The following is a 15,757-nucleotide window of genomic DNA, read 5'->3' as shown; positions in this document are numbered from 1 at the left end:
CAATTCGGAAAGTCCATAATCACATGGCAAAATCAAATAACAAAACGCATAAAAAAAGAATGGACAAGAACTTTCATATTCCTGACTTGGCACAGGCATTTTCAAATGTAGAAAATGGTGGATTAAACCTGGTTTTATAGCGCTAACCCTTTCACTTTGATGACAGTCTCATCAATTTCCGTTATATTTACATTGATGTGTTAACTAAACAGACACAATAAATAAAATAGTCAGAATATGGGTACATCAGTCATCATGGTATAACAATTTTAAAAGGAACAATTTAACAGAATACAAGCAGGTGCTCTGCAGGGTGCAGCTTTATACGACCGCAGAGGTCGAACCCTGAACAGTTGGGGCAAGTATGGACAAAACATTCAAGCGTGATACAGCTCTGAATTTGGATTGTGATCAAATTTTTGACAATACATGGTTTTTTTTTACACAAAACAAATGTCAAGATTTAAACCCCCCCCCCTTTTTTCACATCCCGGTTTCCCTTTTTCCAAAACTGATATCAATTCAAATTTCTAATGGAGTTTGCAACAATAACTACTCTTTTAAATACATCATAAAATATTAAAATGTAAAATAAAGTGCTTGTTATCACTGAATGGTAAAGATTGGTTGGTAGTAAAAGTGAATATACATTGTTTATTGTATAAAACAATAAAAAAAACTTCATCAGAAACATTTTATATTGGCAAATTTCCAATGAAGTTATTTACATAAAGTTATTGGCAAATAAAAATAGAAAATGACATCATAGTCATGTCTGGCAAATGTCCAACATACATTATCTAAAAACATTTTAGATAAGATAAGGAAAAAAAGCTTCATCAGCAACATTTTATATTGGCAAATTTCCAATGAAGTTATTTACATAAAGTTATTGGCAAATAAAAATAGAAAATGACATCATAGTCATGTCTGGCAATTTCCAACATATATTATCAACTACTATTCTATACAAAGAAAGATAACTCCAATTGAAAATTAATTGCTATTGCACAATATTGTGCAATTAGATATTTCTTGCTATTGTGCAATACTGTGCAATTGAAAATTTCTTGCTATTGCACAATACTTGATATGGAATCCTGATTTAGACCAACTTGAAAACTGGGCCCATAATCAACAAGTGAAACTGCGAGCTACTGCTCACTGATGATACCCCCGCCGCAAGTGGATAATATTAATAGTGTAAAAATATGCAAGTGTTCAGTAAACAGGAAGTTGTCAAGTGTTGAATCTGAAAACGCATCACACGGTATAGCTGACTTATATAAATCCTGAAACCAAATTTCAGAAATCCTTGTATTGTAGTTCCTGAGAAAAATGTGACGAAAATTTTCAACTTGGCTATCATGTGTAAAATCATACAAGTGTTCGGTAAACAGGAAGTTGTCGAGTGATGAATCTGAAAAAGCATCACACAGTATAGCTGACTAATATAAATCCTGAAACCAAATTTCAGAAATCCTTGTATTGTAGTTGCTGAGAAAAATGTGACGAAAATTTTCAACTTGGCTATCATGTGTAAAATCATACAAGTGTTCGGTAAACAGGAAGTTGTTAAGTGATGAATCTGAAAACGCATCACACGGTATGGCTAACATATATAAATGTTGATACCAAATTACAGAAAGGGTGGATGTGTAGTTCCTGAGAAAAATGTGACGAAAATTTTCAACTTGGCTATCATGTGTAAAATCATACAAGTGTTCGGTAAACAGGAAGTTGTCAAGTGATGAATCTGAAAACGCATCACACGGTATGGCTAACATATATAAATGTTGATACCAAATTACAGAAAGGGTGGATGTGTAGTTCCTGAGAAAAATGTGAATAAAGTTTCATGGGACGGACTGACTGATGGACGGACTGATGGACGGACAGACAGAGGTAAAACAGTATACCCCCCCTTTTTTAAAGCGGGGGTATAAAAATCAAAGTACATATTTAGATAAAGCATATCAAATAAGCCCAAGAATTTAATTTTTGTTGAAATCAAACTTAGTTTAATTTTGGACCCTTTAGACCTTAATGTAGACCAATTTGAAAATTGGACCAACAAGAATGTGTCCTCAGTACACGAATGCCCCACTCGCACTATCATTTTCCATGTTCAGTGGACCGTGAAATTGGGGTAAAAACTCTAATTTGGCATTAAAATTAGAAAGATCATATCATAGGCGACATGTGTACTAAGTTTGAAGTCGATTGGACTTAAACTTCATCAAAAACTACCTTGACCAAAAACTTTAACCTGAAGCGGGACAGACGGACGGACGAACGAACAGACGGACGGACGAACGAACGGACGCACAGACCAGAAAACATAATGCCCCTCTACTATCGTAGGTGGGGCATAAAAATAAAGAATCTACATACACAGTTAGATTGGGCATATCAAAGAACCCATTTATTCAATTTTTGATGAAATCAAACAAAGTTTAATTTTGGACCCCCATTTGGACCAACTTGAAAACTAGGCCAATAATTAAAAATCTAAGTACATTTTTAAATTCAGCATATCAAAGAACCCCAAAGATTCAATTTTTGTTAAAATCAAACTAAGTTTAATTTAGACCCTTTGGACCTTAATGTAGACCAATTTGAAAACGGGACCAAAAATTAAGAATCTACATATATAGTTAGATTCGCCATATCAAAGAACCCCAACTATTCAATTTTTGATGAAATCACACAAAGTTCAATTTAGGACCCTTTGGGCCCCTTATTCCTAAACTGTTAGGACCTCATCTCCAAAAATCAATCCCAACCTTCCTTTTGTGGTCATAAACCTTGTGTTAAAATTTCATTGATTTCTATTTACTTATACTAAAGTTATTGTGCGAAAACCAAGAATAATGCTTATTTGGGCCCTTAATTCCTAAACTGTTGGAACCAAAACTCCCAAAATCAATCCCAACCTTCCTTTTGTGGTCATAAACCTTGTGTCAAAATTTCATAGATTTCTATTCACTTTTACTAAAGTTAGAGTGCGAAAACTAAAAGTATTCGGACGACGACGATGACGCCAACGTGATAGCAATATACGACCAAAAAATTAAAATTTTTGCGGTCGTATAAAAACATCTATCTACAAACACATTCATTGATTTGTGTGTCTGACGTCAGAAAATTTTATATGTTACATAGATTTGTCGTTCAATGTGCATACAAACAATTTTAAAATTTACCTAGGCAATGTTGGCATACAGGGTTAAAAAATCAAAAGTTCAAAAAATCAAAAGCAAGGGAGATAATTCAGTTAATATAATTATACCTCAGCTTTATCTTCAGCTAATTCTGGTGAAACACCAAGATCTAACTTGACACTTGGAGTTTTCCTGAGCCACCTCCTCCCAACATCAGTTGCCTAAATATAAAAAAAATGAAAATGTCTTTGCACAGTAATCTATACAATAATGTACATATATTGCTTTGCAACTCAATGTTTAACAAAATATTTTTATTTGCAGTTTTTTTTTTTTAATTCAAATTGTTTTTTTTTGGGGATGGATGCAATTTTAAAGCATAAGGTGTTCATGTTGCAAATCAAATCATATGGGTACATTTGCATTGTGATATATAAATCAAACCTTTTAAAGAATTATATAAAAATGTTGGGAGTATAAAATTCAATAACTTCAAAGTGAAAACAAGTGCATATACATTCTTCATTTGCTACTATTTGCAAATATTTATATCAACTTTAACCTTTATATGGGATGGACAAATAGATGCATGTAAGCACAAACCAGAAAAAGTCATGCTGCCGCTTTAGTGTAGTTTGAGTACAAGGCATAATATTAATCTGTTAACAAACATCCTACGAATATCCACAAGAATTTTAGTTTGATATCAATATTTATATTTTTAATGAGGTTCATGACTTTGGATATGCCCATGAACATGAGAGTCTCATCTGTTGATTTGTTCATCCGAAATTTGTCAACGTGATGAACAAATGAAAAAATGAACAGATGTCTTTGTATCCACAACTCTCTTTTACCATATCAATACCAATAAATTATTGGGTAAGATTTTTATGAGACCTGTTCTTAATTTTTTTTTGTTGTAATTTACCTTCTGGTGTTTGGTCAATGTTAGAATTCCTGAGGTCTTTGTACATTTCACTTCAACTCCATCTGAAAAATTATAAACAAACATATGTTTAAAGCATGCAATTTAAGCATAAATCTAATTATCAAAATAATAAGTGAAAACTCTTTGGCTTTGTTTGAGTTGTTGTGTAATGTGGATTAATCATCAGTGGTAGGATACCAATTCACATGTTCTTTGTTGGTACGGGTTAACCTAGAATTTGATAATCAGCAAAGTACAAATAGTTTACTTTTTGCACCTGTTCCAAATTCAGGAGACTCTAGCCTTTTATATTCTTTAAGTTTAGTTCATTTATATGTTTTGGAGTTTAGTATGATGTCCATTTTCACTGAACCGGTACACATTTTTGTTTAGGGCCAGCTGAAGCCAGACTACAGGTGCAGGATTTTCTACCTGTGTTGAAGGCCCATTGGTGACCTTCGGCTGTTATCTGCTCTTTGGTGGGGTTGTTATCTCTTTGAAAAATTGCCCATTTCCATTCTCTATTTTATGGATTTGTATGCATACTTTGGCAATGAAATTAATGTCCATGAAAATAAATGAATCCACAGTATTCCATTTGTACACAGTATACATAAATATAAGAAGATGTGGTATGAGTGCCAATGAGACAACTCTCCATCCAAGTCACAATTTGTAAAGGTAAACTCTTAAAGCTCAAAGTACATTCCTCAACATGGAGCCTTGACTCAAACCGAACAGCAAGCTTTAAAGGGCCCAAAACATAACTCAAGTAAAACCATTCAAATGGGAAAACCAACAGTCTAATCTATATAAACAAGAGGCTCTCAAGAGCCTGAATCGCTCACCTGTTATTTTTTGCTTACATCTTTCATCAATGATTATTTTTGCTTTTCAATATATACTAATGAGTGGCTTAAAATTGCCATTTAAAGGTTCATTGTATCTGTCATATTTTCTTTATTTGTTCTTAAAGGGCAATAACTCCTTAAGGGGTCAATTGACAATTTTGGTCATACTAACTTTTGTGTAAATCTTACTTTGCTGAAAATTATTGCTGTTTACAGTTTATATCTATCTATAATAATATTCAAGATAAAAACAAACCAGATCGTCTGCAGGGCTCAGCTTGATACAACCGCAGAGGTCGAACCCTGAACAGTTGGGACAACATTCAAGCTTGATACAGCTCTGAATTTGGAATGTGATTAAAAAGTTGACATAGAATAGGTTCTGACACGGAATGAATGTTGTCTAAGAACTTAAAAAAATTAAATTGAAAATTTACCTATCATGGTCGAATATCCAAAATCTAAATACATGGTTAGATTCGGCGTATCAAAGAACCCCAATAATTCAATTTTTGATGAAATCAAATAAAGTTCAATTTTGGACCCTTTAGAACTCAGTGTGGACCAATTTATTAACGGGGCCAAAATATCAAAAATCTATATACATGGTTAGATTCAGATAGCAAAGAACCCCATATATTCAATTTTTTATGAAATCAAACAAAGTTTAATTTTGGACCCTTTTGGCCCCTAATTCATAAACAGTAAAATCCCAAAATCAATCCCAACCTTCCTTTTGTGGTCATAAAATTTGTGTTTAAATTTCATAGATTTCTATTTACTTATACTAAAGTTATTGTGCAAAAACCAAGAAAAGTGCTTATTTGTGCCCCTTTTTGGCCCCTAATTCCTAAACTGTTGAGACCAAAACCCACAAAATCAATCCCATACTTTCTTTAGTGGTTATACATCTTGTGTTTAAATTTTATTGATTTGTGTACTAAAGTTCTATTTTTAGCCATGGCAGCCATGTTTGTCGATGGATCAAAACTACGGATACAATTCATAAACTAGATACCCTAAGGAACATTTAGTTAAAGTTTGAAGGTATTTGGCCCAGTAGTTTCAGAGGAGAAGATTTTTTAAATAGTTTTATGAGGACAGACGATGCCAAACGATAACGACGGAAGCCAAGTGATAGCATAAGCTCACATTGGGCCCTGGTGAGCTAAAAATGAGAAACAAGAAACACTTATGAACCAAATCAACAAACCACAACTACTGAACATCAGGTTCCTGACTTAGGACAAGTGCAAACAAATGTAGGGGGCTAAAAAGTTTTAATAAGTACCAACCTTCTACCTTATCTGAAACAATAGTGTAACATCACAACATAGAAAGACACACTATAACATATCTGATATATATACCTGAGATATCAGCCTGGGGATTTTCAACCAGAGGAGTGAACGTTGGATCACAGCACAGGAATCCATGTAGATTCTTCACCACCTTGACACTGGGGTTGGGATTTCGTGACAGACATTTCTTAATCAAATGACAAAGACTTTCAGCTGCCTCAAACTAAAATAAAAATAACATGTAAATAGATTTCAATGAATGATTTATGTAAATTGATCCTTTTAGTTTGATCAAAAGATGAAACATATTAACTGATTGTTGTCTCACTTTCATGAGGGTCTTAATGGGGGAACCCTCATGAGATATAATAGTTAAAAAAATTGGCAAATGATGCTGATGATAATTTTGCGTGCCTAAGGATAAAATGTAAATTAGATAAATGACAATAAAACAATCGATTGATTTTGACGAATCACATAAAGTTCTTTCCAAATATAACAGTCACAGATAATAATTTGAGACGTATGAGAATCACAATAAAATTTAAACCAAATTGCTTAAAATGACTGTTTGATATCTGCCACCAAAGATTCCTACTCTCTTTCATGCTACTTATATTACAATCCACTAGAATGGTATATCACACAAAATAGGTGAAAAATCACAAATAAGAAAAAAATGGCCACTGGAAATTTTCTTAATTACCTGGAGATCAATATTTTCTTCTTTCTTCATACATTCCATAAGTGGCCGTACAACTGGATTCATTTTTTCCGGTAAATTGTTCAATTCTACAACTGCTTTGGATAATGAACACTGCACTCTGCAAGTTTTATAAACATGGAAAGTATTTACCTAAATTATTTGACATCATACACACATATTAAATTAAAACCTAGTTTACTGCTTCAAACTTTATATTTAATAATTTTATGATTTATTTCTGTCAATGCCAAAAAGTAACTGTGCATGATTTGAGTTAATAAGAAACTGCTTTCTAAGAATTTTTGTACAAAAGGGGACTTTTGTAATCCCCTCAGCAAAATTCAGACAGCTCTGATTTGAAATTACTGAGCAAAATCTACCAAAACTTCAAAGACTATAGAAAGAAACACTGACAGATTAACAAAGTGTAAGCAGTATAATTTGAAAGATTTTCCTCTTTTGTCATCGTTGGGTTTATGTTTCTCATTCTGTGTTTAGTTTTCTATGTTGTGTCTTGTGAATTATATTGGTATGTTTGTCTTTTTTCTTTTATAGCCATGGTGATGTCAGTTTATTTTTTTATCTATGAGTTTGAATGTCCCTCTGGTATCTTTCGCTCCTCTTTTTTAATATTGTTCTTAATTTTTTGTTAAGGTGAAGTTGACATTTCTTCAACGTATGATTTTTGACTGTCATGTTGGTATATTCTGCCTCTTTTCTTAACCCTTTACTCCATAATGACGCCTTTTGACGCCACCTCCTTTCCTCCATAATGACGCCTTTTGATGCCACCCCCTTTACTCCATAATGACGCCTTTTGACGCCACCTCCTATCCTCCATAATGACGCCTTTTGACGCCACCTCCTTTCCTCCATAATGACGCCACCTCCTTTCCTCCATAATGACGCCTTTTGATGCTACCCCCTTTACTCCATAATGACGCCTTTTGACGCCACCTCCTTTCCTCCATAATGACGCCTTTTGACGCCACCTCCTTTCCTCCATAATGACGCCTTTTGACGCCACCTCCTTTCCTCCATAATGACGCCTTTTGATGCCACCCCCTTTACTCCATAATGACGCCTTTTGACGTCACCCCCTTTACTCCATAATGACGCCTTTTGACGTCACCCCCTTTCCTCCATAATGACGCCTTTTGACACCTGTGTAGTACCTTAGTTGAAACGCTTTGACTACAAAGTGTCTGCATCAGACTTTAAAATAATTGTATCCAATATGAAAAGGATATTCATGAGAATATCTGACTTGAATTTCATTGATGAAATATTCCTTTTCACAATGCATTAATACTTTAAACCTGATGATTTTTTTTGTATTGAAAAAATCCTATGCAAATCAAGTATGTTCAAAAAAAAAATACATGGAGGAAAGGGTTAACATGGCAATATATATGAAGTTTACTAGACAACAAACCTAAGGGTAAGAGTTTGTAGTTCTTTGGTTGTCTGCTCGACCATTTTCTGCAACTGTTTTCTTCTGTCCTCAAAAGTCTGAAGAACCTTTGGACGGAGATTGGCCTTAATCTCTTCATATACTGAGGTTGTTAGGGCAGTCGCCTGTTCTACTGTTAATATGTTACTGAAAAGTTATATGAATTAAAATAAAAATATAGTGTGAAAACTAATTTAGCCACATCATCAATGTTTTATCATACTAGTATACAGTACTTTCCAACCCTCAACCCCTACATTTTTATATTGTAATATCCCTTTATTTTCATATTATCTCATATATGAGTACATCCATCTTTTGTCAGGTTTTTGGCAATGCTTTAATATGCTTTTCTGTCAAAAAAATATTGTAGTTCTTGGTATAATTATATTACAATTTACTACACACATGGCAAATAATTGTTTCAACTGTTTCAATTTCTTTAAGATGTAAACATTAAAGGATTAATTTAGTCGAAGTTGGTGTTTTCAAAATCAAACCAAGACAAATTACAGTGGTATCACCCCTGAGTGTAATTATTATTATATTATTGTCTCCCTTTAATAGACTAACTAAAGTGATATCTCCCCTGAGTGGTATGATCATTATTGTCTCCCTTGCCAGTTAACAGCAATTGTAACTTTTTTTAATAATAGTATTACTGTAAAAATGAAAATAAAAATAAATGATTCATAATGAACAAGATTTATCAGATTAGACAAGCTAATTTCTAAATTGTCTTTGTTTCTGCAATTTATTTGCCCTTTTTTCTATACAAGGCACTTCTTCAGACATAATTATTCAAATTACAATAACAAATATTTAACCACTGGTCAAGCTGGATGTACAGTATACTTGATAATACAGAAGACAATATGTGTTCCCAGGCCATCCATCCTAGATGAAATCCTGCAGTAAGACAGCTATAAGCAACCACGCCTCCCAGGTTTGGTGTCTAGCGACGGGACATATGTTTAGGGCTTCTGTAGTATCAAGAGTATGTAACTTTTGGATAACAAACCAGACATACAATTGTCTGGGTAATAAATTCCTCCAACAAAAAGTTTCCAATTAACATAAAAAATCCAATACTGTTTCATGTTCCTCTCAATTAAAATGTCAGTTGAATCAAACTGCAATGTGGAATGCTAATACATTTTATGCTTTTTGGATTTTCATTGGAGTTCATTATTTTTGTGATTTAACTTTTTACACTTACCCAGGGGGATAATACACATCTAAATCTACACCTTGTTGTTTGAGAGCTGATATAAAATCTTTACAGTCAGATTGCATGTGTGTGAAGGAGACTGCTATCTCATCATAATACAGTGCTTCACATAAACATTCCATTAACTTGGATGTCACACTTTCAGGACAGGTACAGTTCTGAAATACAAATTCAAATTACCATGGATACAGTTCACAAACAATGCTTCTTTTCAAGTGAAGAATACTGTTACTTGTTATTTTTTATACATACTTTTTTCCTGGATTGAGAAAATAATGTGTTAGTTTAAAGAAGGGGGATAGGACCGGGATCGGGTGTTATAAGCTCAGGATTTAGGGATCCGGGAATTCTTTTTTTCGAATTTTGGGATTAAAATTTATTTATATTAGGGACCTTGGTATTTTGTGTTTTTAAGCCTGGGATTTCCCCCCCTCTTTAAAAATATTTTATTGTTAAAAAAAATGACAAATGGATTAGACACAAGTTTTTTTAACTTAGTAACGTCTTCTCCAATATGTACATAATTATACACATGAATGAAAATTTCATATATCTGACTTTAACCAATTATTATGTTAGCATGAAGATATAAAATAAATTACATATAAATTTTAAGAATCGAATCAAGATATTTTCCACTTAATATAACCAAACGAGTGCACCTATTTTCAGAAGAAATAAATACAAACACACCGAGCTGTGTTAAATGAAATATGTTAAAATTATGTGTTGATATTTAATTTCTTGGTTTTTGCCAAGTTTGCAGACAAGTATATACCAAAATTGAACTTTGTGAATCATCTTATTTCGTGGTTTACATTGGTTTTTTATATATTCTAACATAAAACATCTCCATCTGCCTGTTCTTGTCTGTAGCAAAACAAGCCATCCAATAATAAGAAAAAAAGTCACATTCCTCTACGCATTGACAAGTCAACTAAATATGCAACAGTAAACAGTAAAATTTAATAAAGGACTTCCGTAAAACTTCAAATACAATTATCTCAATCCCTTGCTATTATCCAACAACATAAGGTTGATTTTCATCTCACGCAAAAGTGACTAAAGCCATCAAAATCCTAGCTGAAACCCTGCTTAAATAGGATGTGTAATATGCTTAATTCATACAGAAAAAAGAAAAAAAAAGAGTCATACAATCCCTTACCTGACTGGCATTGGCCCATTCATATGTAACCTGGCCTATGACAAATCTTTGGACTGCTGACTTGTTATTCAGATGAAATATAAACAGTTTGGCAATAGAGTCCACAGGTTTCTCAGGTCCTGAAGGAAAGTCTGGTACATCTCTGGTTATAAAATCACAAAGCATACCCAGTAATCTGTAAAGAAGGAATACAGTAGATAAATTAGTATTTATGGGATACCAACATACATGTAGACTATGACATGGGTATAGGTGTTGAAGACCCATTGGTGGCCTTAGACTGTTTTCTACTCTTGGGTAGGGTTGTTGTCTCTTTGACATGTACATATTCCCCATTTCCATTCTCAACATGTTATTGTTAATATAAATCTTCTTTTTTTTGTGTATTTGCAAAGAATTCTGCTTTAGCCAGTGGTCAGAGTTTTTTTGCTCCATGCTGAAGGCCTCATTGTGACTTTGAGATGAAGAACAGCAATAAAAGCTCTGTTCTTTTGCTTTTTGTGTATTTTTTTATTGTGCATGTAATGATTTTATGTCATGGATGGATACCTATGCGGTATGGGCTTTGCTCATTGTTGAAGGCCGTACGGTGACCTATAGTTTGTAATGTCTGTTTCATTTTGGTCTTTTGTGGATAGTTGTCTCATTGGCAATCATACCACATCTTCTTTTTTATACCCTATATCCTTTGTTTTTCTATTATATTGGTCTTACTCTAAGCAGAATAGTATCTGTGCTGTCTGTTGAATACCATGTGCTTAGCAGAAAAGCTAAATATTCAAGATATATCAATTTTTTTTTGGTTTGAATTGGTCTGCTGCCCAAATAGAAGGTGGGCATTGCACTGGACTAATTAGCCAATTCAATAATTGATTGACATTTTAACCTTACTTAGCTGATGTCATTCTGGCCTTCAGTACAGCCGTATCTCTTTCTATAACTGAGGCATTGAGTGTTAACATTCCAGCTATATAATCTTTATTGATGTCCGTTCTAGCTATAGGAGACTGTTGTGGGATCTGACACATCTGGTTACGTGCTCCTTCAGGCTAAAAAAAAAACCCAATTTTTTTTCAAATACTTTTAATTTCGGAAATAATTGCAAATTTTTATTATTGCAAAAAAATGTTACCGTAACAGATATTTTCTATTGTGAAGCTATAATTTTACTGTAACCTTTGTGATGTCCAGAAATAGTGGATAAATAACAATAAGGTGTATCAGTTATCAAAGGTACCAGGCTTATAATTTGATAATGTTTTAGACATGGGTTGCATTATATTTTAAGACTAGATTAACATCAAACAAGAGGCTCTCAAGAGTCTGAATCACTCACCTTGATTTTTTGGCATTTATCTTTTTACAGCTAATCTGTATCATTAATACTATTCAAGAGAATAACCAAAAATTGCAAAGTTCCTTAAAATTACCAATTTAGTTGCAGCAACCCAACTATGGGTTATTAGATTCATCTGTAAATTTCAGTGCTGATAGAACTTTACCTTATAAACACTTTAACCCCATGTCAGAATAGCTCTAACTGCTTTGGTTTTTGAAATATAAGCTAAAAACTGCATTTTACCCCTATGTTCTATTTTTAGCCATGGCAGCCATGTTTTTTGACAAACAGAAAAAAAAAAAAAAATTATTCTAGAAACCCTAAGGATCATTCAGCTTAAGTTTAGTTGGAATAGGTTCAGTGGTTTCAGAAAAGAAGATTTTTTAAAGTTAGAAAACATGATAAACAAATTGTGTAAAATTGTCCTTAAAGGTCAATAACTCTTTGAGGGGTCAGTTGACAATTTTGGTTGTATACAACTTGTTTGTAGATCTTACTTTGCTGAACATATTTGCTGTTTACACTTTATCTTTATCATTAATAGTATTCAAGATAATAACCAATCAAAGAGCAGATTGCTCTGAGGGATACGATTGCCATTGTTTTCATTGACACATGTATACATGTACATGATGTAGCTGGATAATATTATTTTCAAAACTAATTCAACTGCAAATGTAAAATGTAATTTACGTAATCTGAATAGTTACAAAATAGCCAATCCCGGTTAAAAGTGTATGAACAATGTACTTAGGCCTATTGTGTTTTATTTTTGTACTATCAATTCCAAGTTTACTTTCTACAGCAGTCACTGAGACTCAGAGTGAGAGAAGTATAATTTTTCACTTCGTATCTTATCACCTATTTTCCTACGTTAATTCTAGGAGGAACCCCATTCCTAACTCTTTAAAATATTTAATTTCCTTTGGGTCAGTGATCACGACTCCTTTCCGTACACATTCCTCGGTATAAATTGGGATTGTTTTTTAATATAATACGACGTTTATCGACAGAACGAGTTAATTTTTCTGAACATGTTGTTTATTCAGAATTCACGGAAGTGACTTCCGGAAGGGAGACACTCGAAACGTAATATGGAAGACTCCATTTCGCCTAAAGGGGTGTTAAAGTAAATCTTTACGATGTGGACTAAATTTATTTTAATTTAAATGATGCATATGATTTAAAATTATGCAACAACAATAAACCTCAATAGCAGACATACATAGAAAGGATCCCATGAGTTATAAATTAATCAATTTAGTGAGGAATCCAGAGCAACCATTTAACCTAGTACCCCTTGAAGTTAAGAAAACTATACGCATGCGCATAATTACCTAAACAAACCCTGTAGTAAGAACGTATAATATTAAACCTAAATGGTTCTCTCTTTTTTTTTATGGAAGTACAATATCAAATATCAGTTTAATAACGGTGGCATATAAGTAAAACCCCACTTCAGTTCTTATATGACAGAAATAGATTTATCGGAATTCAGAGAACTCTCACATTTTTAACTGGGGAATTCCCTCTGACGTGTTTATAAATTTATAAAAACACTAAATATAAATACTGCTTAATTCTGATTTTCTGTGTTGTTAAAAAGACGCATATAAGTCCAGGGAAATATTAAACATGAAGGTTATGAAAAGAACAATATAGGAAAGTTGTTTGAGTTCAATACCTTTGTTTGTTTTTACCTTTTAAACCAAGACGATCATAACAATCTGAGATGGTCCTTAATGTTTAGAATAAAATGATTGACGTGAGGGCATTGTCCTGAGCCACTGGTATAAGTCTACAGATTGCTTGAAAGCAATCGTATCCCAAAAACTGCAAAATTTCCCGAAAATTACCAATTTAGTGGCAGCAACCCAACAATGGGTTCTTAGAAAATTTTAGGGCTGATAGAACATTACCTTATAAACACTTTAACCCATGTCAGATTTGCTCTAACCACTTTGGTTTTTGAGATATAAGCCAACCAGGTGCTCCGCAAGGCACAGCTTTATACGACCGCAGAGGTCGAACCCTGAACAGTTGGGGCAAGTATGGACAAAACATTCAAGCTTGATACAGCTCTGAATTTGGATTGTGATCAAATTTTTGACATTATATGTTTTTTTTTACACAAAACAAATGTCAAGATTTTACAAATCAATTAAAGATTTCTTCTTCAAACTTATTTAAATTTAAAATTAAATAGTTGACACAGCATAGGTTTCTGACACAGAATGAATGTGGTCTAATGAACTTAAAATATTTTTTTTTGCCTTTGAGCAATTCACTATGCTGTTGAATATTAATCCTCTCAAAAAAAATGTTTGAAGAAATTTTCTTTTTATTTATGAAATCTGAAATGAGAAAAATTTAACCCCCCCCCCCCCCATTTTTTTTCACATCCTCTTTCCCTTTTTCCAAAACTGATCTCAATTCAAATTTCTATTCCATTCTCAATTTTATTTGCAACAATAACTACTCATTTAAATACATCATAAAATATTAAAATGTAAAATAAAGTGCTTGTTATCACTGAATGGTAAAGATTGTTTTAATTTATCAGTTGGTAGTAAAAGTGAATATATATACATTGTATATTGTATAAAACAATGATTTAAGTTGATTCAACTACTATTCTGAACAAAGAAAGATAACTCCAATTGAAAATATTTGCTATTGCACAATACCGTGCAATTGAAGATTTCTTGCTATTGCGCAATACTGTGCAATTGAAAATTTCTTGCTATTGCACAATACTGTGCAATTGAAGATCTCTTGCTATTGCTGAATACTGTGCAATTGAAAATTTCTTGCTATTGCTCAATACTTAATATAATAATTTTGGATCCTGATTTGAACCAACTTTAAAACTGGGCCCACATTCAAAAATCTAAGTACATGTTTAGATTCAGCATATCAAAAAAGCCCAAGAATTCAATTTTTGTTAAAATCAAATTTAGTTTAATTTTGGACCCTTTGGACTTTAATGTAGACTAATTTGAAAACGGGACCAAAAATTAAGAATCTACATACACAGTCAGATTTAGCATTTCAAAGAACCCCAATTATTCAATTTTTGATGAAATAAAACAGTTTAATTTTGGACCCCAATTTGGACCAACTTGAAAACTGGGCCAATAATAAAAAATCTAAGTACATTTTTAGATTCAGCATATCAAAGAACCCAAAGGATTCATTTTTTGTTAAAATCAAACTTAGTTTAATTTTGGACCCTTTGGACCTTAATGTAGACCAATTTGAAAACAGGACCAACAATTAAGAATCTACATACACAGTTAGATTCGGCATATCAAAGAACCCCAATTATTCAATTTTTAAGGAAATCAAACAAAGTTCAATTTTGGACACTTTGGGCCCCTTTTTTCCTAAACTGTTGGGACCAAAACTCCCAAAATCAAACCCAACCTTCCTTTTATAGGCATAAACCTTGTGTTTAAATTTCATAGATTTCTATTTACTTATACTAAAGTTATGGTGCGAAAACCAAGAATAATGCTTATATGGGCCAAAAATTTGGCCCCTTATTCCTAAACTGTTGGGACCTCAACTCCCAACTCCCAAAATCAATCCCAACCTTCCTTTTGTGGTCATAAAC

General features: G+C 33.0%; 1 protein-coding gene across 1 annotated transcript in view; it reads right to left on the bottom strand.

Annotated features, from left to right (window-relative positions):
- The window catches only part of LOC143044791 (TATA-binding protein-associated factor 172-like), an 87,685-nt gene that overhangs the window by 53,032 nt on the left and 18,896 nt on the right, over positions 1-15,757 (bottom strand). The window contains exons 15-22 of the mRNA XM_076216956.1: positions 11,694-11,851; positions 10,803-10,977; positions 9,626-9,795; positions 8,389-8,553; positions 6,954-7,071; positions 6,317-6,470; positions 4,096-4,157; positions 3,293-3,385 (exon numbers count right to left, since the gene is read on the bottom strand). Coding sequence (XP_076073071.1) covers positions 3,293-3,385; positions 4,096-4,157; positions 6,317-6,470; positions 6,954-7,071; positions 8,389-8,553; positions 9,626-9,795; positions 10,803-10,977; positions 11,694-11,851 — 1,095 coding nt within the window. The remainder of the gene's footprint in view (positions 1-3,292; positions 3,386-4,095; positions 4,158-6,316; positions 6,471-6,953; positions 7,072-8,388; positions 8,554-9,625; positions 9,796-10,802; positions 10,978-11,693; positions 11,852-15,757) is intronic.

Source organism: Mytilus galloprovincialis, chromosome 9, assembly GCF_965363235.1.
Source record: "Mytilus galloprovincialis chromosome 9, xbMytGall1.hap1.1, whole genome shotgun sequence".
Taxonomy (NCBI): Eukaryota; Metazoa; Mollusca; class Bivalvia; order Mytilida; family Mytilidae; genus Mytilus; species Mytilus galloprovincialis.
This window is presented reverse-complemented; position numbering and strand designations above follow the sequence as displayed.